This window comes from Platalea leucorodia (genome assembly GCF_965183815.1).
Source record: "Platalea leucorodia genome assembly, chromosome: 7".
NCBI lineage: Eukaryota > Metazoa > Chordata > Aves > Pelecaniformes > Threskiornithidae > Platalea > Platalea leucorodia.
In genome coordinates this window covers 30,706,163-30,733,684 of record NC_138829.1, presented here as the reverse complement: position 1 = coordinate 30,733,684, position 27,522 = coordinate 30,706,163, and the positions used below count along the sequence as shown (strand labels likewise).

Sequence of the window (27,522 nt, the reverse complement as noted above, 5' to 3'; positions counted from 1 at the left end):
TATATTTCTGACCAGAAAGTCACTTTTTCTATTTCTAGGTGTTAGTAAGTTGGAAAGCTCTGTTGGCCAGGCATTGATTCTATACAAGATATTAAAGATTTCAATATTTTTATCTTCTTGCAACTTTTAGTCATGCAAATACTTCTTTTACTGCTGTATGTCATCAAACTCAGATATGTTTTAGCAGTCGTGAAGTAGCTTTACAAGTATTAAAGCAGATTTTGAGAGCTTTTTGGGTGACAGATCCTACACATTTTTTGTAAACTACAGGAAGGTACTACAGTACCATTCTCAACAAATTGTTGCTAAGCATGACAAAATACATAACAAATAAAGCTGAGATATTGAGACTAAAATTTCGGTATTGACACTTGTTATACTTTTTCCTTTGTATAAGGGCTATTTACATACATTTATGTTGTTATTTTATACTCCACAAATGTAAAACCAAATATGTCAAGTACAGTAGTCTGTACCTTTCATTTATAGTGCTGTGTGATAGCTTTCTTTTTACCAAGAAAATGAGAAAAGTATTTTTATGAAAATATTTTAATAAAATTACAGAATGATGTAGGAGGTGCCTCTGGACGACCTCTGGAGGTCATCTTGTCCAGCCTCCCCGCTCAAACAGGGTCACCTAGAGCAGATTGCCCCAGACTGTGTGCAGGCAACTTTTGAGTATCTCCAATGAGGGAGCCTTCACAACCTCTCTGGGCAGCCTGTGCCAGTGCTCAGTCACCCTCACAATAACAGAGTGTTTCTTGATGTTCATATGGCACCTCCTGTGTTTCAGTCTGTGCCTGTTGCCTCTTGTCCCGTCACTAGATGCCACTGGCAGGAGTCTGGTTCTGCCTTCTTTGCACCTTTCCACCAGATGTTTGTACACATTGATGAGGTCCCCCTTGAGCCTTCTCTTCTCCAGACTAAACAGTCCCAGCTCTCCCAGCCTTCCCTTATATGAGAGATGCTTTAGTCCCTTAATCAGCTTAGTGGCCCTTTGCTGGACTCTCTCCAGTAGCTCCATGTCTCTCTTGTACTGTAGAACTGGACACAGTGCATCAGGTGCGGCCTCACCAGTGCTGCGTAGAGGGGAAGGATCACCTGCCTTGACCTGCTGGCAATGGTTTGTCTAACACCACCCAGGATACTGTTGTTAGCCTTGTTTGCTGCAAGTGCGCGTTGCTGGCTCATGTGTCAGCTTGCTGTCCACTGGGAGCCCCGGGTCCTCTTCTGCAAAGCTGCTTTCCAGCCAATTTGCTCCCAGCATATACTCGTACATGGGCTTAGTCCTCCCTGGATGCGGGACTCGGCAGTGCATGAGGTTCCTGTCAGCCCATGTCTTCAGCCTGTCAAGGTCTCCCTAATGGCAACACAGCCCTCTGATGTATCAGCCACTCTTCCCGATTTTGTCATCAGCAGACTTGCTGAGGGTACACTCTGCGCCATCATCCAAGTCATTAATGAAGATGTTGAACAGTATTGGACCCCGTATTGGCCCCTGGAGTACACCGCTAGTTACTGGCCCCCAACTAGATTTCATGCCACTGATCGCAATCTGCTGGGCCCAGTCATTCAGCCATTCAAATTTTTATGTTTTCCTCATAATGTAATTGTTTCTAAAACAGTAAATGTCTTTCCATGTGCAGTATGTACGTAAGCAAAGTCTTAATAATTATTAAGATTAATAATTGCGAGTTAGTGGTAATTGTTACACTTGATGACAGTTTCCGTAGAGCCACTGGAACCTTGTAAAAATTCTGTGGAAGTTTGAGTGTAGATATCGTAGTTTTTGTTTATAGTTATTAAAAGCTTTTGGTTTTTCCTAGAGACAGAAGGAGTGATACTACATGGTAATCTTAAAATCTCAGATATAAGCAGTTTACTTTTAGTATACAAATAAAGTAGTTTACTTCTGCAAATAGGTAGTGGCTGAGCCACATTGCCAACTTCCTGGTTTTACAGCTTCTTATTTTGAAAGTTTCCTTACTGAAACCTAAAACCAAACCTACAAATGCACACAGAAGTCGTGTTATTCATGCAGCTAAGCATGCTATCTAGTGGAAGTATGAGTGTGAATAGAAGTATGTGTACGTGAATATTGGGTTGGGTTTAGAGTTTTTGTGTTGCATTTATTGTAGTGGAAAATGCTTTCTAGTGCCTAGTGCCCATAACTATGAAGGAAAACAATTATTTGGGATTTTGGGTGTGGTTGGCTGGTTGTTTTTTTAAGAAGTATGCTGATCACCCATCAAAATAGGTGATAAACTATTATTAAACTGTGCCTAAAACCTGTTTATTTTTAAATTTATAATATAAATTGCATTAACATGAATGAATTATGAGTTTAAGATCTCATTTAAAGTAGCGGTAAAATTTTCGTATACACAAAAAACAATTTCAGGGTGAGGAAGCAAAAGTACTTTTAAAAACCTTTTCTGTCGTGAATATTAGAAAGAAATACCTGCGATCTTTAAAATTTTTTTTCCCCCTCTTTGTTTTCTTTAGGAAGATGATGCTCCTCATCCTAAGTATCTGAGGTTCTCTCAATGACAAGCTAAAGCAGGAACAACTGAAAGCTATTTCTGGAACCCTGGATGTACAACTTAAATTTGTAGGAACCTTTCCAGAATGAAAACCACATACAGTTACCTTGATAATTGCAAAAGGATGAGAGGAAAGTTATGATGGCAAAAAACAAAGAGCCACGTCCCCCATCTTATGCTGTTAGTGTTGTTGGACTGTCTGGAACTGAAAAGGATAAAGGTAATTGTGGAGTTGGAAAGTCGTGTTTGTGCAATAGATTCGTTCGTTCAAAAGCAGATGAATATTATCCTGAGCATACCTCTGTGCTTAGCACAATTGACTTTGGAGGAAGAGTTGTTAACAATGATCACTTTTTGTACTGGGGTGACGTAACACAGAGTGGTGAGGATGGAATTGAGTGCAGAATTCATGTAATTGAACAGACTGAGTTCATTGATGATCAGACTTTCTTGCCTCATCGGAGTACGAATTTACAACCATATATAAAACGTGCAGCTGCCTCCAAACTGCAGTCAGCAGAAAAACTAATGTACATTTGCACAGATCAGCTAGGCTTGGAGCAAGACTTTGAGCAAAAACAAATGCCTGAAGGGAAATTAAGCATAGATGGGTTTTTATTGTGCATTGACGTAAGCCAAGGATGCAATAGGAAGTTTGATGATCAACTTAAATTTGTGAATAATCTCTACATCCAGCTCTCAAAATCTAAAAAACCCATAATAATAGCAGCAACAAAATGTGATGAATGTGTGGATCATTATCTGCGAGAGGTTCAGGCCTTTGCTTCAAATAAGAAGAACCTTGTGGTAGTGGAAACATCGGCAAGATTCAACGTCAATGTTGAAACATGTTTTACTGCACTGGTACAAATGATGGATAAAACTCGTGGTAAACCTAAAATAATCCCCTATCTGGATGCCTATAAAACTCAAAGACAGTTAGTTGTTACAGCAACAGATAAGTTTGAAAAACTTGTCCAAACTGTGAGAGACTATCATGCAACTTGGAAAACCGTTAGTAATAAACTGAAAAACCACCCTGATTATGAAGAGTACATAAATTTGGAAGGAACAAAAAAGGCCAAAAATACATTTTCAAAACACATAGAGCAGCTTAAACAGGAACATATTAGAAAAAGAAAAGAAGAATACATTAATGCATTGCCAAGAGCCCTTAATACTCTTCTGTCAAATCTCGATGAGATTGAACACTTGAGCTGGTCAGAAGCCTTGAAGTTAATGGAGAAAAGGCCTGACTTCCAGTCCTGTTTTGTAGTGCTTGAAAAAACACCCTGGGATGAAACTGACCATATAGATAAAGTGAATGACAGGAGGATTCCATTTGACCTTCTCACTACGCTAGAGGCAGAAAAAGTTTATCAAAACCATGTGCAGCATCTTATATCTGAAAAAAGGAGGGTTGAAATGAAGGAGAAATTCAAAAAAACTCTTGAGAAAATCCAGTTCATTTCACCCGGACAGCCATGGGAAGAAGTTATATGTTTTGTAGTGGAGGATGAAGCATTCAAATACATTACTGATGCAGACAGTAAGGAAGTGTATGGTAGGCATCAGAGGGAGATTGTTGAAAAAGCCAAAGAGGAGTTTCAGGAAATGCTGTTTGAACATTCAGAGCTGTTTTATGACCTGGATCTTAATGCAACACCAAGTTCAGATAAAATGAGTGAAATTCATGCGGTTCTGAGTGAAGAACCTAGATACAAAGCTTTACAGAAACTTGCACCTGATAGAGAATCTCTTCTGCTTAAACACATAGGATTTGTTTATCACCCAACTAAAGAAACTTGTCTCAGTGGCCAAAACTGCACGGACATTAAAGTAGAGCAGTTACTTGCCAACAGTCTTCTGCAACTAGACCACGGCCGCTCAAATTTATACCATGATAGTGCCAACATTGATAAAGTCAATCTTTTCATTTTGGGTAAAGATGGCCTTGCACAAGAATTGGCAAATGAAATTCGGACACAATCCACTGATGATGAATATGCATTAGATGGAAAAATATATGAACTCGATCTTAGGCCAGTCGATGCAAAATCCCCATACCTGTTAACTCAGTTGTGGACCTCAACCTTCAAACCACACGGTTGTTTCTGTGTGTTTAACTCTATTGAATCACTGAATTTTATTGGGGAGTGCATAGCGAAAATAAGGGCTGAAGCATCTCAGATAAGGAGAGACAAGTATATGGCTAATCTTCCATTTACATTAATACTGGCTAATCAGAGGGACAGTGTTAGCAAGAATCTACCTATTCTGAGACATCAGGGACAGCAATTGGCCAACAAATTACAATGTCCTTTTGTAGATGTGCCTGCTGGTACGTATCCACGCAAGTTTAATGAGACCCAAATAAAACAAGCTCTGAGGGGAGTACTGGAAGCAGTTAAACACAATTTTGATGTTGTAAGTCCAGTTCCCACCATTAAAGATCTGTCAGAAGCTGACTTAAGAATCGTGATGTGTGCCATGTGTGGTGATCCGTTTAGTGTGGATCTTATTCTTTCACCCTTCCTTGACTCTCACTCCTGTAGTGCTGCTCAGGCTGGCCAGAATAATTCTTTGATGCTTGATAAAATAATAGGTGAAAAGAGGCGCCGAATACAGATAACTATATTATCATATCATTCTTCAATTGGTGTAAGGAAAGATGAACTTGTTCACGGATATATACTGGTCTATTCTGCGAAGCGGAAGGCATCCATGGGAATGCTTCGGGCATTTCTTTCTGAAGTTCAGGATACGATTCCTGTCCAGTTAGTGGCTGTTACTGATAGCCAGGCAGACTTCTTTGAGAACGAAGCAATCAAGGAACTCATGACGGAAGGAGAACACATAGCAACAGAGATTACTGCGAAGTTTACAGCTTTATATTCATTATCTCAATATCATCGTCAAACTGAGGTTTTCACATTGTTCTTCAGTGACGTATTAGAGAAGAAAAACATGATTGAAAGTTCTTATATGTCAGACAGCACAAGGGAAACAACGCATACAAGTGAAGATGTTTTTCCAAGATCTCCCAGAGGAAGTTCCCTTGACTATAATTATCCAGATTCAGAGGATGATACTGAAGGACCACCACCTTACAGTCCAATCGGTGATGATGTGAGGTTACTCCCAGCACCTAGTGACCGTTCAAAGTACCGACTGGATTTGGAAGGAAATGAGTATCCTATTCACAGTACACCACTCAACTGTCATGACCATGAACGCAACCATAAAGTGCCTCCTCCAATAAAACCGAAACCACTTGTTCCAAGAACAAATGTGAAAAAACTGGATCCTAACCTCCTGAAAACAATTGAGGCAGGTATAGGCAAAAACCCCAGGAAACAACCTTCTCGAGTGCCTGCGGCACCACCAGAAGATATAGACCAATCTGACAACTATGCTGAACCTATTGACACTATTTTCAAACATAAAGGCTTTGCAGATGATATCTATGCGGTTCCAGATGATAGTCAGAATCGTATTATTAAAGTTCGAAACTCAATTGTTATAAATACCCAAAGTGAGGAAGAAAATGGGTTTTCTGATAGAATATCCAAAAGTCATGGGGAAAGAAGGCCTTCAAAATACAAATATAAGTCTAAGACTCTGTTCAGCAAAGCTAAGTCTTACTATAGGAGAACACATTCGGATGCAAGTGATGATGAGGCTTTCACCACCTCTAAAACTAAAAGAAAAGGAAGACATCGTGGAAGTGAAGAAGACCCACTTCTTTCACCTGTCGAAACATGGAAGGGTGGCATAGATAACCCTGCTATTACATCGGATCAAGAATTGGATGATAAAAAACTGAAAAAGAAAACCCACAAAGCAAAAGAAGATAAGAAGGTAAGTCAATTAATTTACACTTTATTTACAACTTCTGGTGCATTGTAAGAAGGGAAGAGTCAAAATATGTGGGAGTTGCACCTTATTTTGAAACAGGTGGTTTAAAATTTTGAAGTAGCATTGTTTGATTTTTGTCCAAGTTTCTACTTAACTTGCTCAGAACTAGCAAACCTCAGGGAGTAAGATGGTTTGTCTACCTAATCAGCTGTTCAGTAAGTTTCAGTTCTTTTCACCTCTGTGTGTACATGTGCAGTCTCCCTTCTGTATGAGTAAATGAAGGCAGAATTTGGTCCACAGATCCTACTTTGTTAATCATAACTTTTTTTTTTTTTTTTTTTAAAAAAAACAAGCTGGTTTATGAGTTCTTGGGTAGAACTGGTTCTTTTAGTTCTTTCAGCTCTGGCTGTTGGAATGAAGTTTAGGGCTGGTGAATGAAAGCAGTGGTTTCTTTTAATTCTCAGTTGTCTACCTGGAACTCTAAAACATGAGCACGAAAAGGAAACTTTATATAGTGGTTTTACTGACTGCTGCATTTTTCTAGTGTGGGCAAGTAAATAATCAAGTTGAAAGCTGTGCTACCTGTACAATTCTCTATTCAAACAAAATAAAGGGAACAAAATGCCTGCCCACTGTGGGTTTCTAAATAATAATGTGACATTCTGCTTGAAAAATGTCTACATTTTATTTTGATCTTTATGCTTGATAGTTACTCATTTTTTGACTTACTGTTTTAAAAGTTATTACATCAAGGTAGTGTTGTGGTATAGGTACTGGATGTATACTTTTATAGTTTAGATTTTAATTTTAGGCTAGCAATCGTTGTCTTGCATATAGTTTTTGTTTAACATTAAATCAAGAGTGTTCCTGATCAGTTAGATATTTTCTTTCTTGTCTCAAAATAAGTCGACCTTTTTAATATTGTCTTTTGTAGCATTTCAAAAACGTCCCTTTTAGCTTAAATCTGTTAGTACTTGAATAGCATTTAGAAATAAGTTTGGTTCAAGTAGATCATAGTTAAATTTTACTAATGGATTAAAGTATGAATTGCACTTCCTAGTATGCAGCTGTGATTTGAATTACACATGACTGATTTAAAGGGCACTAAATTTTTTTAAGGCTTACTCATCAGCACAGATAATGATGTCTTGTGGGTATAAAATCATACGGTTAAAAATACTTTGAAGTTATTCTTTTTGGGAAACTTAAATGTTTTTAAAAACAATAATTTATATACTTTTGACTGAAATAATCTTGCTGCATAGAAATTGAAATATAGTATTCATAATCCTCCTGCTGTCTCAGCTGTGTTGAGTTGACAGAAAGTTCCTCCGAGTTGGATATTTATGTTTAAACTGTGTAGACCTAGTATAGTGGGATCTTCTCTTCCTGGCATTGTGTCAGGAAACCCCCTGATATCTTTACCAAAGCCTCTACTTTTGGCTTTGGCCTGTTGAAAGGCAGCCTGAGTCGGAAGTTTCAGGCTGTTGTGAATTTTTGTAGTGCTTGAAGAGTACAAGATTTGTTTCAAGTTTTCTTTAACATACCTCTTGGTTTTTTTGGTTTTTTGGTGTTGTGTTTTTTTTTTTTTTTTTTTTTTTTTCTTGTAGGTTGTGGTCCGGGGCTGATACTTCAAATTAGTCAGAGAAAACTTTTAATAGTAGAAGTACAAGTTATTGTAATAATGGAAAAGGCAAATTTAACTTGATAGCTAAAATGTTTGCAAGCATTCAGAATATCTAAGAATGTTGAGCGCTTAGTACTTTTGATACGCAGTGACTTCTATGTGTGTTGACTTGCATTACGTTGAAGTGAGAGTAGTTCCCGTTCGTGTGATGAGTCATGCTAGTTTGTAATATACTAATCGTTTTTTTTAACTGTTGATTTTTTTGCAAGAGAGATTCAGTTTTATTAGTTTTGGAACTTATTCACTATGTTTTCCTGTGTTGGTTTAGATGAGCAGCTATCAGTCTTTAATGACAAAAACTCAAAAATTATTCAAATATTTTCCTTGTTGAGTGTTATTTACTCCATGTGAGGAATGTTAGTGCACTACTATTTACAGACTACTTGCTGGTTTTACTTGCTGGTTTTTTTTGAGAATTTTGACCTCTTGAATGTGAAAGGGATAAATAAAACTTTTGTACTCCTTTCTGAATATTTCTTAAAGCTCTTGCTGATAACATTTTCTAAATTGTTCAGCTGTATGTAAAGGGAACATAAGATATACGTGTTAACTATTCTTGCTATAATTATAGTGATTCTGAAATACAGAAATCTTATGAACAAAATGAATTTGTTTGGAAAAACTCAACCTTTAAACTCTGAGGCCCTCATTGTCAAAGATTACAACTTGATCATCTTTTTTAAAGTTTGTTTTTTTTTTTTTTTTTCTTTTAAAATCAGCTTTGAAGTATGCCGTTATGTTTTAAAGCCCAAATAGGATGTAACATTCTTGGTACTCCTTTCATCTTTGCTGGTTTGAGGAGTTTGAGATGCGGTGTTTCTGGGTGGGTTTCTTGTATGGTATTGCAGAAAGCTCCTATGCACAGTCATTTGTGGTTTTTGTACTTCGGTTTTCAGTTATGCAAAGCAGGTTTCATGTAGACATGGAATTTGCCTATGCAGATTTTTACATTTAGAATTTTTTAGAAAATTATGTTCGGGGGGCGTTGGTTTGTTTTGGTTTTTTGGCGTTTGCGTCTCCCCCCCCCATTTATGACAATTCCTTTAAAGTTAAACACAATGAAAGTTTCTTAAAGTGGTATTTACTTTCCTCTTCGAGGTTCTGGAAAATGTTTTAAAGGCAGGCCCAGTATAAGAAAACATTTAAAGATAATGTGTTTCAAGAAAGAGACATGACCTTGCTGAAGGATGCTCATTCTGTCCTGATGCTTTCAGACCCCAGTTTCCCAACTTACAAGATGAAATCATGTAAAGGTATGGGCACTAGGACAGATGTAGGGTGGCAGGAGATGGGTGTAGAGTCATCATAGGATCCAGGTAAAAAAACTGAAGGGAAGAAGGCAAAAGCTGGATGAGTAGGAAGGAGGAAGGGAGTTTTGGCAAACAATAGAATAGAAAAATAACAGTTCCTTTTTACAACCGTGGAATTAACAGCTGTAGTTTGACCAATCTCCTAACACATACATACCAAACTATTTAAAAATCTATTGTGAACACATGTTATTAAAGGCAGATGTAAATACTCAGAATTGTTCTATTTGTTGCTATTCGGAAGCATAAATTAAAATATTTTACTGTGGAAAGTATAGCAATGACAAATCTGTGGTGAGTGGTTGACATTACTTGCAAGGTCCTCTAACATTGCGTACTACCACAGGAAATCAAACAATTTAAAACTGAGACCAATTAATTAAGTGTGCTTTGGTCTGAATTATTTGCCCAGTGGTGTTGTCCATAACACTGTGTTTGTGTTCTCAGATCTTGTTTCTATATACTGGTAGTCAGAACTGGAAGAACCATCCTTGAGGTCTGTTTTCAATTATCACAGAAATAATTCTGAAAACTTTTATCCCCTCATTCTCACTATTCTGTAAAACTCCTCCAGAACTTCTATTTCCTCTGTATTGGTGAGGAATATACTTGAAATTTCCAGTTTTCACCTTTCCTTTTGGTAACCTTTCTCCTGAAATGTTTTTTTTTTCGTTTTGTGACGTCTGTCACCTTCAAACAGGTGAACAGAATATGGCTGCTTCTCGACCTGAGTTTTAGAAGATCAAAAAAAGTTTTGTAGTTCCCTCTGAACTTGTGTTTTTGAATGAGGATGACTGAAACTGTGTACAGTATTGCAAAGAACGTCACAGCAGTGTGTCATATAATCTTAATGTTTGTTGACCTGTACTAGAAATTACTACCTGACACAATTGTGTGATTGCACCCAACTTTTTCTTAGCTGCAGTTATTGTCACTTTAGGAACCTTTGGCCTATTCTTGTCCTTGGTAATTTCCAGCTAATGACTTCCTACAGTATAGTACAGGTGGTTTATAGTACATGCACATTATAGTATATGCACACACATGTATAGTACATACACATAGTACATGTACATTATAGTACATGCACATTCCTACTGCATAGTACAGGTTATAGTACATGCACATTCCAGTGCATGATTTTTCCATTAGTCTATGACTTTGTCCTTTTTGTTGTTGAATATCATCCTGTTTCTGTTATTCCAGTTGTCACAGTAGTTTCCTATATGCCACCATCAAATGCCTTACTAAAGTCCAGATTGGTAAAACCAACTGATCATTGTAGTTTCTTTTGCCTCTAGAAAAGAATACATGTTTTCAATGGAGAAGGTTGAATCAGTCTAGCATAGTCTAACTTGTGATACACCAACCTTTATCCTATTTTATTTTATTACCATGTTTCTAAATGTTCCAAAAAATGTATTCTATGGCCTTGTATGTGCTGTTAACAAGTGGACTGTTAAACTTTTTCTGGTAGGGAAGTATATGAAGAAAAATGGAGAGAAGGAGAAAAAAGAAAGCAAACTGGCTTCGGAGTCATAGGACTTTTTAGCGAAGTTGATGTGGAGCTGTGTGTGCACACTGTGCTTGAAAGCTTTCAAGTGCCTGTTGTATGCCAATATTTGTTAAGCTATGATGTGCTTTTTTCCCGCCCTACAGAACTTTTTCTGTAAAAGTTTCTCTTATGAAAAAGCACCTAGTCCTTTCTGCTGTTATTACGCAAAGTGTCTCTCAGATTAAATGCATTTTCTGGAGTGAATTCTCTGCTGTATCAACATGCTTTCTGTGTTTGATTATTTGTTTCCTTATCAGTGTTCACAAACTTGGAGGAACTAAGCACAGAGTACAATGTTCATAGGCAACTTTGCATGAGCTGTTTCTGCTTTGCCAAATTAGACCTCTCCAGCTGGGATGTGTGCTCATTCATCCCTTTGTCTTTTCAAAAATTGCAAGTGGGAACTACAAGTAGATGCTTATCTCAATTAGAATCTTTAACACTCTAATACTAAGGTCTAGTATAGAACATTATTGTGTGTTGGTACACACCAGTCTCTTTAAAAGCAGCAGCCTTGCAGGCCATATAATAAATTAATTTTGTCTTTAGTTCAACTTGATGAGTTTGGAGCTATGGAGCAACAGAGAGAAAATGCAGAAAATTTCAGGACATGAAAGAGCAGTGATCATTCCTAGAGGATAAGGATTGTGCTGGAGGAAGCCTTCTTACATCTCAGACAGGAGGTATAAGAAGGAATCATAGAATCACAGAATCGTTAAGGTTGGAAAAGACATTTAAGATCATCGAGTCCAACTGTTAACCTAGCACTGCCAAGTCCACCACTAAACGATGTCCTTAAGCACCACGTCTACCCGTCTTTTAAATACCTCCAGTGATGGGGAGACTCAACCACTTCCCTGGGCAGCCTGTTCCAGTGCCTGACTGCCCTTTCGGTGAAGAAATTTTTCCTAATATCCAACCTAAACCTGCCCTGGCGCAGCTTGAGGCCGTTTCCTCTTGTCCTATCACTTGTTACTTGGGAGAAGAGACCGACCCCCACCTCGCTACAACCTCCTTTCAGGTAGCTGTAGAGAGTGATAAGGTCTCCCCTCAACCTCCTCTTCTCCAGACTAAACAACCCCAGTTCCCTCAGCCGCTCCTCATAAGACTTGTGCTCCAGGCCCTTCACCAGCTTCGTTGCCCTTCTTTGGACGCGCTCCAGCACCTCGGTGTCCTTCTTGTAGTGAGGGCCCCAAAACTGAACACAGTACTCGAGGTGCGGCCTCACCAGTGCCGAGTGCAGGGGCACTATCACCTCCCTGGTCCTGCTGGCCACACTATTCCTGATACAAGCCAGGATGCCATTGGCCCTCTTGGCCACCTGAGCACGCTGCTGGCTCATGTTCAGGCGGCTGTCAACCAATACCCCCAGGTCCTTTTCTGCCAGGCAGCTCTCCAGCCACTCCTCCCCCAGCCTGTAGCATTGCATGGGGTTGTTGTGACCCAAGTGCAGGACTCGGCACTGAGCCTTGTTGAATCTCATACAGTTGGCCCCAGCCCATCGACCCAGCCTGTCCAGGTCCCTCTGCAGGGCCTTCCTACCCTCCAGCAGATCAACACTTCCACCTCACTTGGTGTCATCTGCAAACTTACTGAGGGTGCACTCGATCCCCTCATCCAGATCATCAATGAAGATATTGAACAGGACCGGCCCCAACACTGAGCCCTGGGGAACACCACTCGTGACTGGCCGCCAACTGGATTTGACTCCATTCACCACCACTCTCTGGGCTCGGCCGTCCAGCCAGTTTTTAACCCAGTGCAGAGTGCACTTATCCAAGCCGCGAGCAGCCAGCTTCTCCAGGAGAATGCTGTGGGAGACAGTGTCAAAGGCCTTACTGAAGTCCAAGTAGACAACATCCACAGCCTTCCCCTCATCCACTAAGCGGGTCACCTTGTCATAGAAGGAGATCAGGTTAGTGAAGCAGGACCTCCCTTTCATAAACCCATGCTGGCTGGGCCTGATCCCCTGGTGGTCCCACACGTGCTGCATAACGGCACTCAAGATGATCTGCTCCATGACCTTTCCCGTCATCGAGGTCAGGCTGACAGGCCTGTAGTTCCCCGGATCCTCCGTCCAACCCTTCTTGTAGATGGGTGTCACAAGAAGCCTTCTTACATCTCACACATCTCTTCATGTGTGTGCCATAACCCTAAAGCTGCAATTGTCATGCAGTTTATGCATTGATAAAAGGCCCAAACCACAGTGCTTCTTGGCTTTTCATTGTTCTTACCATGTTCCTCTCATGTGTAAATAAGCTTGGTAGAAATCTTAAAAAAATTATTTATCAATTATTATTGATTTATCTGTTATTATTATTACTACATTAAATAATTGCAAGTTATTTTTGACCCTTGTCTTAATTTAGTAATTCCCTGTACAGCAGGAAGCCTGCCTGATCTGGAAACCTGTAGCTATTCCATATAGTTATAATTAATACCCTTATTATTTAGCTCTACTATGGAATTGATTAGTATTAAAAATTTACCCATCTAATTTAGAGCTCTTAGTTTTGTGAACACTTTGAGATATGTTGAGTGTCTAATTTAGGCTGTATTTTTTTCCACTCTTAAAAACTAAAACAACTATACTTTATATCTTCCCCAACATCTCAAGAACAGCAAATATCCTGAATAGATTTCTGCAAAGGGAAAGGCAGAGCCTCATCTTGAACCTTGTTAGGGAAGAATTATTGTGTTAATATATTTTTAAAAGTGGGAATAAGACTAGTATGAGTATCTTTTGGGTTTTTTTGTGTGGAAGAAATTATTTGAAGTACTTCTGAAAACAAATCCTAACTACAGAGGTCTTGTAAACAATAGAGTAAATTATCTGATCAGTGATAGTTCTTTGACATGCCATTGTTAAAAGTTATTAAATCTGAAAAAGTTTCTCTATTTTTGTTATTTGACGAATAGTCAATAGTTTTATTATTCAAGGTCTGATTTTTTTTTTTTGTTTGTTTGTTTGATGATGGGAGTTTCCAGCTCTGTTGTTAAATTAAACCTGAAAAACAGCACTTTAAAACATTTTACCTTGTAACCTTGTTTGCAAACAACATTTGTTGCTTCCAAAGAAGATTGTGAATTATGTTCTTTCCATTTTCCTTTACACCAAGGTGATTGTAAGATGCTTTTTAATTTAAATTAATCTGAAAACGTGTCTCAGTATTTCAGCAAGAAAAATCCACTAGCACCTAGATGAATTCTCACATATCTTACTCTGACTTGTTTTAGAACAGGGTATAAGTAGTACAGGTTTGACATCTATTTTTCTACATTTAAGCTTGTTTGCTCTCATTATAATTTCAAAACTATATGAGATTTTATGTTGAAACTATTACTGAAATAGTGTCAGGAACTGTATAGCCCATGTGTGTTGATCTCAGTTTTAATAAGACTATGGTAAACATGTGACAAGTGGGAGATCAGCTTACATTTTTATTCAGCTGTTCTTGTGTAAATTCAATGGTTGACTTAGCAAAGTACTCTCTACTTCGGACTGGAATGTGCAGTGATCCCCCCCCCCCCCCCCCCCCCCCCCCGAGGAATATAGGAGGTATCAAAATCTGTACTTTCAGTTTTCATCTGTTCAAATTTAGCACTCTTAAAATGCATATTTGGAGCCATATGCCTTCTTGAGCCTCTGTAGTTTAAAACTTAGTGTAACAAGCTGGAAGTCTAAAAATGGCAGAAGGCATGAGGGAAAGAAAGAGAGAGCATGTTAGGGACCATCATCTGCATTATTCACATGTCGTATAGTTTCTCACGAGCTAGCCATGAATTAGAGATTACAAATACTTTATTAAGCTTATAAAATGAATGCTGTTCATGGTACATGGTTTTATGAAGTATTTTAATAGTCCTGAAAATATTGACTTTGCCCTCCATGACCCTAGGGCTGACTGCAAATGAAGCAGGCAGAAAATTGCCTTTGTATTAAAAGTAGTAGTGGAGTGTGTGGGAGGTGGAGAAGTGGCTGAGTTTTCCCCTTTGATAAATAAATTATGAGGGTAGTTCTGGTGGGATGGAAGCGAGAGGAAAAAAAGAAGGGGAGCCCGTCTTGAACAGAGAGGACTTGCTAGCATAAGCAGCCCATCCATAAAGGGGTTTGATAGGTTTGGGCGGGTTTTTAGTTTTCTAAGCTAATTTTAGAAGGTTGTATTTAAGTGCATTGTACTCTTAAGACTCACAACTAGCTGAAGTCTCAGCCTAGTTTCTCTCTAGAAGATGAATGCTGCTTAGCTGATTCCCTGGTACCTACAGTCAAAAGAGTTAATCTTGAGTATACTTTAAATCTACATTTTCACAGTTTTATGCTTTTTGTAATAATATTTCTAGTTTTGGAATCAAGAATTGGATACGGTGCTGTGCTAGAATACATGTTTTCATGTTTACCTTGTCTTTTATTAAGAGGACTTCAGTTAATCTTTTGCAACACATGTTTCAGTGATTAAACTACTGTAATTAAAGCAATATTGCAGGTAAATGCTTTTAGTATCAGGAATGCAAGGTTGGGATTCTCAGAGTTAAAATGCTTTCCTGCCAAAATATGTAAGGATCAGCTGGAGCTTTGGCATTAACCTGTGTTAGGGTATGAAGAGAAGTTGTCTTTGGCAAGAAGCAAGTGGTGAAACCCATGCTGGAAAGCTCAACACTAGTGCAGCAACCAATTATAAAACAAACAAACAAACAGATTTATATGAAAACTAAGGATTTCAGCTTTTTGTTGTTGGGCTTATGTTTTAATTACTAACATGAAACACTGGTATGTGAAACAATGAGCTTTTTGCTAGGATTAACTAGCAAAACTTTTGTGCTGGTTCTTGTCTTCTCTAACTTGGTGCCTATTAGTCCTTTTTTTATTATGATGTAGAAAAAGCATGGAAAATTTACTGTGTCCAGATTAGTGCTTGCTGTATGCAGTATTAGGTGACTGGTGTATCGTGGGGAGTAGGTGTATTGGGCAGAACTATTGTACTAAAAATACCTGTGGCAAAATAATTTCTCCACTAAAATCTAGGAATTTAGAAATTATTTACCTTTTTCAGGTGCCGTTTAACTAAATCAGTAATTTAATATTTAAGAGTGTTTTTGTTTAAATATTGTTTCATTAGAGAACTTTTAAAAGTTAATTTTACACAGAATAATTTATGATATTTATTATGTTGACTAGGAGATTTAAAAGGTCCATGCTATGACTGATGGATCAGAAAAGCTGCTATTTTGTCAGAGTGGGGAACAGGGATTAAAAAAAAAAAGCTTTCACTAAAGCTTATTTTTCTTAGAAACAAGACCTGTAATTTTTATTCCTGAAGTCAGTTGATCTTTTGACAAAGATCAGGTCTTTCGCACAGTAACATGCCTTTTCGTTGAGAACAAGTTCTCTGCTTAAGAAGTCTAGACATGCAATTTAAGGAAAGCATGGAAATCTCAAATCAGGAAATAACACGGTGTTTTATCAATACCTTCAAGTTTTGTTGTTAATTTGCAGAAGTATTTTTTGTGAAGATCGTGCAGATAGTGTTATTTCCAGGAAGATTTGATCTACATTGTCATTGGAGAGTTTACCCACTCACATGCCCCAAAATAAAGGGAAATCATAAGAGAGATATTTTAATAAATATTGGATAGGAGAGAGACAAAATACATAATGATACATAATGGGAAATAGCTGATAAAATTATTGTAACTTTGCCTTGTGAAATACTGATTTAATGTTTATGGAATAGCCCTACAATGATCATCTCTTCTCCTACTCCTAGATCAGTTTGAAAAGGACTGCAGTGTTTTTTTCTTTATTCTTTTAGTCTTTATTCTTTTTTAAATTCTTTAGACAAATTCTCACTTTCCAAGTTGGAGATTAAACTGTTTCAGGTAGACATTTCATTTAAGAAACGTTTCTGCTTTTTTGAGTGCATAATGTCATACTTGATATCTCAGTCCCTTACAACCATTGTAGTAAACACAGGACAATTATTAGAGAAAAACATTCTTTATTCCAACTTTGCAGACATATTTGATATTTCATACTATTTCCAGGTATTCTACACAGATAATAATATTCATTACTATTATAATTGTCATAAAAATTCTGTAAAATCCTAGATTATTATTCCATTAACCAGACTGCTTTCCACTCACACCAACAAAATTTGTTTATATTTAATTATGTTATGCTAATATTATGTCTTAATCAGAGAGAGACAGAGTCTTTTCCTATCTGCTGAGTCTGGAATACACAGTGTTACTGCAGTTATTCTAAGATGGTGGGGATGTGCAATGCACACCTTGGAAAAAAAATTCAGTGTGTTTTTGGTGTTTTTTTGGTTTTTTTTTTTTTTTCATTGTGTTAATGTATGTATCTCTGAAATGATCTTTCATTCAGCATTTGACAGAAATGTTTTCACTGAGTTTTCCATGTTCTTTAGCTTCAGCTTGGCCCTTTCAGCCTGCTGGTCAGAACTGGATACATTTGTTGCCTAAATAAATATGATTTTGCCACTAAAGAGAAAATGGCTAATGAACTAGGCTGAGTACGGGGGACTTCAAAGTAGGGGACTGTTGCGGTGAGAAGGAAGGAAGAAAAAGCTGTTTCTCATCTGAAGGCAGATGCTGGTTGAACCATCAGTATCTTATTCAAGATGAATAAAAGTTACGCAAAGAGTTGACAGCTGAAAAGAATGCTTTCAGATATTGTCTGCTTTAGTCATGAAAGTTTTTCCTAAAGTTTTATCCAAAGCTTTTTTTTCCCTAAACTTTTTATTACATTTTCAGTTAATGTAAAACTTGTGGAGACATGAATTGCTGGAGAGCAATTTCTTTCTAATGTTTTGAAGAACTCTCTAATAAATGTTCCTTCCTTCTAAATTTCAAGGGCCAAACCTTTTATAGAAATCCCAAATTTGAAAGATAAGCCAAATTTTTTGTTAGCCTTCTGTTGCCGTGGTCAATCACAGGTACTCTGCTGATTTTAAGAAGCACAAGCTGTCTTACAAAGAGACATTCCACATAAAAAGCCTTACTTGTTTAATTAGGTTATTGAAAGGCTTTGATAAACAGGTTTTTTTATCAAGTGTTGGAGAAGTTCCACAGGTGCTGTAGGGTGACGGTCAGAGAAATGTTCTTTAGGCTGTAGTTTCCACGTTCCCCCATAGAGTTCAACTTCAGCTCATTAGTTCTCACTGGGCAAGTCAATCATGAATATGTACCTTGCTAACCTGAAGTTCTAGTAGTCTGTAAGGACTGATTAAGTAAATTTGATGGTACAAAAGTCTAGAAGTTAATCTGTTTGTTTGTTTGTTTTTAACACAAAGAGGTTGAAATTGAAGACTTTTCTAGATGTAAAACATAGAAATGAGGCATGTTTTGTCTTAATAGTTAATTGAGGTGTAGTCTTATTATAAATTGTAAAATTCTAGAAACCTTGTTATTAAATTTAAATCTGGCTGTTGTGCTTTTTGGTTTTCTTTTATTTTGTACTCTTAGATGTTGACTGAAGAGCTTTTACTAGCTTCTTACTGTATTTAAACTTAAAGATAAAATGCTAATTTTAATCGTGATGTTCATTCAGTTCCCACATTCAGTTGCCATTGTACAGCTAATTGATTGACCACTTTATATGTCCATCTCTGAATATTTTCATAAACAGTCAGAGATGAAACATGGTACCCAATACAATATAATTATTGTAATCATCCAAAGGTGATTTATCAGTTGAACTGATAAAAGTCCCTATCAGGAAACAAACAAACAAACAAAACCCAAACAAACCACAACATGAAACTCGTCATCGTATTAGATTTGATTGGGTGCAAACCTCCCTTTGGCGAAAATCCTGTGCCTGTAACGAAGCAGTCATTAGGAGTGCCTGCAACTCTGACTCTGAGGTTGATTGCTATACATTCTGCATCATCATGTTTTGAGCATAGTTGCAGTATAAATATAAAGATTATTTAGTATCTTTAATGAGATGCATACAGAAGACACTCAATTTTTTTTTTGTGATAAGACGATTCACAGTCTTATCCTAAAAATTTCTGTAGAGGTGATGTGATGTGATTCATGTAGATTCCTTTGTAAGTGATGCTGAAAGTGAGTATGTAAAGACTTGTTGAAACACTTTAAACAAGTAGTGTTTTTTGTTATTTTGTTATTTAAATAACTGGTGCATTGGGTCATCCTGTTCCTAATGTGATACAAAAATGCCTAAATCTATTAGAAATTAGTTGAGTGCTTTTTACCTAATGTATGCTATTTTAAAAATACACTTATTTTTATTCAGTTTGCCATAGAGGAATTTTAATGTCCAATAGATGTATGATCTGTTTGTTTTTACTGAATGGTTGCAATATGAGTTAGTTAAAATATTACTTGAATATTACTTAAATAACTCTGTTTTGTTGTAGCCGAAAAAGAAAACTAAGACATTCAATCCTCCAATCCGTAGAAACTGGGAAAGTAATTACTTTGGGATGCCCCTACAGGATCTGGTTACATCTGAGAAACCAATACCTCTGTTCGTTGAAAAATGTGTGCAATTCATTGAAGATACAGGTAAGATAGGAGAATTATTGGAGGAAAGACTTTTCCACTTTGCATAACAAGCAAAGCCTCTCATTTTCTGTTCTAAAGTACTTTCAGAATTTTATCCTAGAAATAAATAATTATGGGAAAAGCACATTTAAAAAGTAGAATATGTTCTTTAAATTATATGCTTAATATGTGATGGTCTTTTGTCTTTATTTACACAAATATTTAATTTCTTTTTGACAAACATTTGAAGTTTAACATTTATTTCCTGTAATTTAAAAAACTGATATCACTTTCTAATGCCAAATGACTTTTAACCCAATGGCATTCCAGTCTTACATGTCTCACTTGCCACTGTGTTTTACTTCATATAAAAAAAAGCTCTGAAATCCACTTTTTCCAGTTGCATAAAACAGGTACGTGATATGGCTTAATGAGTCAACTTGCTTTCTTTATTTTGCTGGTAAACCTAGTTTTGCATTTTAGCTTGTTGCAGAGATGGAAATATTTCTTTTCTAAATACTGTGTAAATCTATATGAAAAACGTTAAGCAATTTCTTTAACTTGCAGATTTCCAGTTTAAGGTAAAATATTAACATATATGTGTTTGCACTAGGGTGGAATTTCACAATATGGTTTTCATCTCTCTCCTTTCTCCCCGGCTCCCTGGTTGTGCGTTTGTTCCCTCTCTTGCTGCTGTCAGCCTATTTACTGTGTGACCATGAGGCGAGTAGGATGATCTTGCTGATCCAACAGAAGACTACATTTGGGAGTGGGGAGTTGTTCTGAGGTCTGGGAGTGACCTGTGGTTGGGTGGGGTTTTTTTTGTTTTGTTTTTAAAGATGGTGAGCACCAGTTTTCAGTTAGTGTGTAGATCTTGCTTGCTCTGAAGTTGCATAAATGCTATATTGCTGTATTTGAAGCAAATGAGAGTGTGAGACTGACTGGAGCTGAAAAAGCAGGACTGTCTTTTGATGGGTGTCTGCTGTCTGATATTGTTTAGCGTGAAGTAAAACAGCACCTTTTTTCAACATTTTCTTAGTTCTGTAATACAATTTTGGCTGTAAGGTGACAGAGTTCTAGCACGAGTAAAACTGAAGGTGTTTCTTTCTTAAACTAAAATTCAGTTTTACTGCCATCTGTAAGAGTAGTGTTTCCAGAACTACTACAGGTGGTGAGCCTAATAACAGTTTCTGAAGACTTATATACTGCATTATTGTAATCAAAAAAATTATGTGAAACCTCAGGCACTGATCTTTTGGGAGTCAGAGATGTAAGTATAAATCGGTCTTTAACCTTTACTTCCTATTGATTCCTTGCCTAAAGGTAAGAGCTGTATTTTCCTCCCTCTTGCTTTTGCTTTCCCCACTTTGCCAGGAAAAAACGGGGAAGGAGGAAGAAGGGCAAGGAGTAATAGAGTGGTATAGACAATTTAATATCTATTTTGTGATGGCTACTGTATGTAGCACACACCCCTCCCCCCAACAAACCAGCATGATTTTATGGGTGAGTCACTGTCTGACTTTGCATTCTTTAAAAATGGCTACATACAGCTACTATGTGTAGCTATATAAAACAGACATTCACCAGTAATGAAGACCAAATGACTTTTTGAATAGTTTGTAGAATCTAGCAGCGGTATCTTAAATTTGAGCATGTTTAACTTTGTAAGAATACTTTCAAACAACAGAATTATAAATCCAGATCTAAAGAAAATTGTATTTGCTTAAACGTAATGTTATCTGATATCTGTTGACTTTGTGGTAGTAGTATTTCTCCCAAAGGGTTTTCACCAGCTTATGGGGTGAGAGAGAGAACTAAATAGTCTGGAAACATGATTCTTTGTCTTTTTTTCTCATAGTCATCAAATAACTCAAGCACCCAGAAGATTTAATACTTTTATTCTCCTCTAATGACCTGTCTTTGAAGGATAAGATGTTTAGTTAAGCTGCTCATGTGTTCAAAATGTGAGGGGGTCCTCAAAAGTGGTGACTCAGGAGGTACTGCTTTCTCTTTAGCTGGTTCGGTATATATTAGTTCAACCTGGGATGCTGCTGTGCAGCTACTTAAAGCTGGAGAATTTTAATTCTAGCCATATGTGTAAGCTGGACAAACATTGTGCCATCTGCATGCTTTGTTTGTGGCTGTGAAGACAGTAGTTGTCCTGCTGTTTCTATTAAGCACTTGGGAAAGACAGAACAAAACCTCTACTTTTGATCTGTATTGCAATTTTCTTTCACCTACTCTGGATTCTGTTTAAGTAGCTTTGGTTGTTCTTTTCAACTTACATATTTGGCTATGGGAGTTTTATTTTTGGTGTGTGTTATTTTTATATTGGGTTAATATTCTGTAGGTATTTGAGTTTCAAGCAGTGTTGTGATAGAATGTATTTGTTGCCTTTGAGAGAGGAGGATGTTCGCTTGCATTGCCTTGAAATCCTGTACTGAGACTCACATCACTGACTTTGCGACTGTCTGAGAGAAAATTCCACAAATACAATTTTGGAGATGATCAGTCTGCAGAAGGCAAGTCAGGATCTATTGGCTTCAGGCTGGAGTCCAGAATGGTGCCATTCCCATTTGATAAAGCTATTGTATCACCTGCTTGGCCCTGGGGAGTCATCCAATACTTCAGCTGTCTCTTAGCAACTCAGCCTGCTATCAGTACTAACTGAACTCAATACCAGTATTCACAATCATTGTCTTTTTAATCAAGAAATGCAGACTTCTCCAACTCTTCTTGAATGAGGGTAATCAGTATATTTCTCTTACAGAGGACATATTTGTTTAGCTTTTCCTTTTAAGGTACTTCATGGAGTTCAGCTCCTTTCCTTTGTATTACCACATGTAATTTGCATTGTGGCTGAATTGCAGGTTTTTTGCGAAGATATGATTAATCTCAAATTGGAGAGCTAATCTTAATTTTTAATGTTCCCTATCTCTGCCTCATGAAATTATACAAGATGGTGCTTTGTACCCACTCATTTAAATTGTGACTGAGGCTGGAAAGTATGCAGTGTGAAAAACAGTTTTCTCTGATTTATTTTGGATGCTTAGATGAGAAGATAATACCAGAAAGTGTCTTCGAAGATTCTTGCTCCACCATAAACCTTAAAGAATTGAGCGCATGCAGAAAATACCATCAGGTTTTTGTTTTAGTGCACTGTTCTGGAATATCCTCACAAAAAAAAAAAAAAAGGCAGTAGAAGAAAAAAAAAAAATCAGTAGAAGAGGGACAATTTGGACAAACTGAAGTAAATCCAGGTGATGAAGATTTCTAGCCTTTTATAAATCAACAGATTTTTCTTTTGAAGGAGCAATATGGATCCTGTTAGAGTAAAGTGAGATCTGGTAGAGATAAGGGTTCCTAAGGCAGGGCCTACAGATGTAGGTATTTTCTGTGTGTTCCTGTTTAGTTTGATATTGTTCAGCAAGAAGTTGTATTCTGAACTTGTTAAGATTTATGGAGTCAACTAATTTCTGGTTTTGAAAGATAATCTAGGGCTTGAATACCTTTGGAATCTTTTTGATAGTATTGGAAGTAGAAACTGAGGAAGCGAAGTAGTTAATACTTGAGCAGATCTAAACCTAATAAGCATTAAGTATGTATCAGAACCTCCATTTCAGCAGCAGTGTGTACTGTTGCTGATACTAATAGTACAAAGCAGTAATAGCACATAATACTTTGTCTTGTTGGGACGTATTGATTAAAAAAAAATTTGTACAATACCATGTAATATTATCTTAAATTTAATAACACTGCCACTTCTGGATAAGGAATGAGGAAAGCTTGGCTTAATATCGTAAACAAACTTTGCCTGTGTATTCACACATTGTCCATGATTATGGGAAAATCTTTTCTCTATCCAAGCCTTTCATTTTTTAATTCATTGTAATTATAGCAGGATGAGTAATCTTTTGGTTGGTTGTCAGAGCTCTTTCTTGTTGGTTCACTGAATAAGATGATCAAAAGAATTTTTATCTCTCAGGTAAGTAGCTTGATAATGGTGAATTATCAAGTTTTCCACTGAACGTCTTGGTATAAATGTATAATGTTTTCAGGAAAACTTATTTTCTGGTAAAGATATTATGATCATATCTTTAACCTTTTTCAGACTATATAAACACTTTTCCATCATTAGCGACATAGTATAATGTATAAGCTGCTGATGTTTGTATGCTTTTACCTCTGTCACATTCTTTGCAAATCAGTATGTAACTTGCTTTTGAGTGCAGCTACTTAAATTGACTTTTTGACATTGGTAGTTATTTTCAGTTATGGGCTTCCAAAAGAAGATTTTCATGATACAGTTGTTCTCGTGTATTTTGTTGCTTTCTCTTGATGGACTGAATAGAAAGTCATTTTGTTACATCACTTGAAATGAACTTTTTAAGTGTATTGGTTTTCTGCAAACTAGATTTATGGAAATGTATTTAGCAGGGAAGCTAGAGTTCAGTTTTGGTTTTTAAGAAAATTGTAGTGGCTGATTTTGTATGGAATTAATGGTGCTACGATAAGACGTGCTAGAAATAAAATGAACTGCTAATTTTTTAAAAAAATTCTAGCCAATGCAGACCATTACTTTTTTTTTAATGCAACTCATTTTTTCTAAATGTAGGCAGCAGAATTGAGACAATTTTTGAAGCTAAACTGTTTGTTAACTGTATTAATAGCATGAATTCTGTGTTTCCCTAAGAATTATCATGTAGAGCGTAAGGAGGATATTCTGATATTCTGATAGTTTTGTTTGAGAGAGAGGAACACAGATTTTTGAAGGCTAATTTCATGTATAACTTCAACAAAATGTTGGTATGATTTGAATTTTATGTTGCGATACCATGTAAAAATATCTAATAAATGTCTAATTTTTTAAAGTGTAAAAAGTTTACATGTTTATGGCAGATTTGTAGCTCGAGTGTTTTGTTAGTAACATTTTAAAGTTGTTTTACATGCCACCAATTTAATTTCAAGTACCATTTGTGTGTTATTCAACACGTGTTGTTGTTGGTTATTTTTCACTTTCCTAAATTTATAATAATTTGGGCAAAAATTACTCATGCTAACTGACAGTATTAGCATATGAGGGTTTTTTTAATATTTCAGTATTCTTTTAATCGGTGTTCTGGATTTACTTTTTGTATGCATCAATGAAAACTTTGGTATAAATTACATTTCATTCTATTTACCAAGTTAGTATTATAAATAGTAGCACAGTTTTGCCATTTAATGAATTTAGCTCTTGACTATATTCAACTCTAATAATAACAGCAGTATTTTAATATGTTTTTTTCTTTGGGTTTTCAAATATTTTTTAAAAAATCATTGTAGAATATTGATATCCATGCACTTCATTGACAAGATTAGAAATTAGATTCCGTACTTCATAGAAAACAGATAGCATTAATATAGTGTTAATTCTACATGAAACAATTGAGGGAAGAGAAGCTTATTAGAATAATATGTATTTTAATAATTTAGTTACTCAATTTATTTGAGACAAGGAATGGAATAAAGAAGGAAGAATGAATTTGACAGAGCCACATCTCATTGAAAGTCTCACATGGTCTTTGTGGAGAGCTATAGGTGAAATTAAAAATTGTGCACTCGCTGTATGTACAATAATTACTGCTTTTGATATTTATACCTTTTTGTAATGCTGTTAAATTTGCAATTTCGGAGGTAATTGGAGTAAAAGAATATTGCCTACTGTGAATTTCCCTCTCACCTGAGTTATACGCAGGTCTTTTACACTGAATCTGCCATGGGGCCTGATTTTGACATTGAAAGTATAGCTAATGCAAAGTTTTTCTCCAGACAAGGAGGATTGGGTAGAAACAGGCAAAGAAAATGAGTCAGCAGCACCACTTGAGGTAAAAAGGCTGGTAAATCATTGAAATATATTCATAGTGGCTGCAAAATCCAGAAATTCAAGATGGGTTATCTGCCCTTTTATTCAAAGGGCTTGGGAGCGCTAGAGGCTTTTAGGAGTCTCTTCTGTTGGACAGAGAGAACAGAACGGGACAAGAGTGGCCATCCCCCTTGGCCTGGTGTATGAGACCCAACGTTCTTAGGGTAGTTTCATAAGAAACAGTGTAACAGCCAGTAAGATCCTCTCCTGCTGTGTGCTTCCGCCACTTTTCATTTTGGGTGCTTGTCAGATGTCTCTGAATCAGTGGAGTTCACCATCTTGGAAAGCTACATCAGCAAAAATGGGCAAGGTCCTGCTGTTTAGTGTTAAGTTAAGGGTCAAATATATGTCATAACAAGTGCAAGGCAGGGAGCAGGACTATGCACGTAGGAGCAAGGGAAGGACAGAAACAGTGATTGATGAGGTAGGGAGTGAGACCATCTTTTTCAGTCATAATGATCAGTTAAGTTGACTCAACTGCCCATGAAACTGTATGTTTAGCAAAAAAACGCATAGGCCATGATCCTGTTACTCTTGATTCTGGATAGATACAGTAACAATAGAGTTGAATAGACCTACAATACATTTTGTACCCTCATCAAGTTTGTGAGCGATCCTAGAGTGGGTGGTGTGGTTAATATATTCAAGGCCAGGGCTTCTTTTCAGGGGAATGTAGATGAGCTGGAAGGATGAGACAACAGGAACCTGATGGAATTCAGCGAGGACAAATGCCAAGTCTTGCAACTAGAATTGCAAGGACTAAACCCCTGCAGTGGTACATGTTGAGGACTTGACTGGCTGGACAGCAATGCTGAAAAGGATCTGGGGGTCATGGTGGAGAATAGGCTAAGTGTGAGTCAGTAGTGCATCCTGCTGACCATGCCTTCTGTATTGGACTGTCCCAACAGAAGGGTAGGCACTACAGCAACACAAGTGGTTATTCGTTTTTACTCTGCACTTGTTAGACCTCATCTGAAATACTACAAGAAGGGTGTTCACAGACTTGATTGACTCTAGCAGAAGAGGGTCAGGGGCTGGAGATCCTGACCTGTGGATTTGTTCAGCTTGGAGAGGGAAAGGCTGAGGAGATGCCGAAAGTGGCTTCCGAGGCCTATGAGGAGGTTACTGAGAAGGTGCAGCCAGGCTAAAGTACTGAAGTACATGGCAAGAGGATTAGTGACTGATCATTAAAATGTGAGGTTCTAACTAGAAAGAAAGGAAAAGCTCTTGCTCTGAGGATTATTTAAGCACTGGTTCAGGTTGCCCAAAGAGATTGTGGGCTTTGTGTCCTTGGAGATATTCAAGATCACCTTTTGGTAAGCGACCCAATCTGAATTCAGCGTTGACCCATGTTTGAGCAGGAGGTTGGACTAGGCGACCTTCTGAGGATCCCTTCTATGATCACTTCAAAATTGGCTTAGAATAGGTTTCAGTATTTAGGAAACTGTACACCAGTTTGTGTTTTGCAGCTTTGCAATTAATCAACAGGGAGGAAACACTGTCCACACTCGAGAGGAGGGGAAAACAGGCGTCAGTTGTTTCTCCTAATGGAAGACTGACTACCAGACGGATGGAGGAGGAGCACATGCGTTAATTTATTAGCATGTGAGAATCACTGAAAACTGTAAACAAATATGTTTTGAAATATTCATAAACACATGTTGTACACTTGAGCTGTATTGCTAATTAAGGTATCTCTTCAAAGGAAACATCATGGGAATTATGTAACAGATTCCTAAACAACACAGATAGGACCAAGTGGTCAATATCTTTTGCAGACTACTTATGGGACTTACGCTGCTCCTCTTATTCCTCTGGTTTTCTCCAGGCCCAAAGTGACCAAACAGCTAATATGCGTGGAAAATTAGAGTACCTTCAGATGTCACCCATTTTTAATGAAGTAAAGAATGCACCTACATTTTCTTAGGCATGTTTGTCATGTTATATTAATTGAAGTCTTTTATTCTTTTTTTGAAATGAATATGCCATGAAATATGTGATTGAGTGACACTTCATAAAATGATTGAGAGCTTGTTTAATAATTGGTTAATGTAAATTATAGAAATGTTAATTCAGCATTGGATGAGAGTTTCCTATTTTTTGAGTCTTTCTAAAAGTACTGCTTATTT

The 27,522-nt window shown here is 37.1% G+C and overlaps 1 protein-coding gene across 1 annotated transcript in view; it reads left to right on the top strand.

The window, feature by feature from the left end:
• Positions 1 to 27,522, top strand: part of ARHGAP5 (Rho GTPase activating protein 5) — a 54,041-nt gene that overhangs the window by 9,494 nt on the left and 17,025 nt on the right. Inside the window, exons 3-4 of the mRNA XM_082317531.1 lie at positions 2,506 to 6,404; positions 19,362 to 19,509. Coding sequence (XP_082173657.1) covers positions 2,682 to 6,404; positions 19,362 to 19,509 — 3,871 coding nt within the window. The 5' untranslated portion in view covers positions 2,506 to 2,681. The remainder of the gene's footprint in view (positions 1 to 2,505; positions 6,405 to 19,361; positions 19,510 to 27,522) is intronic.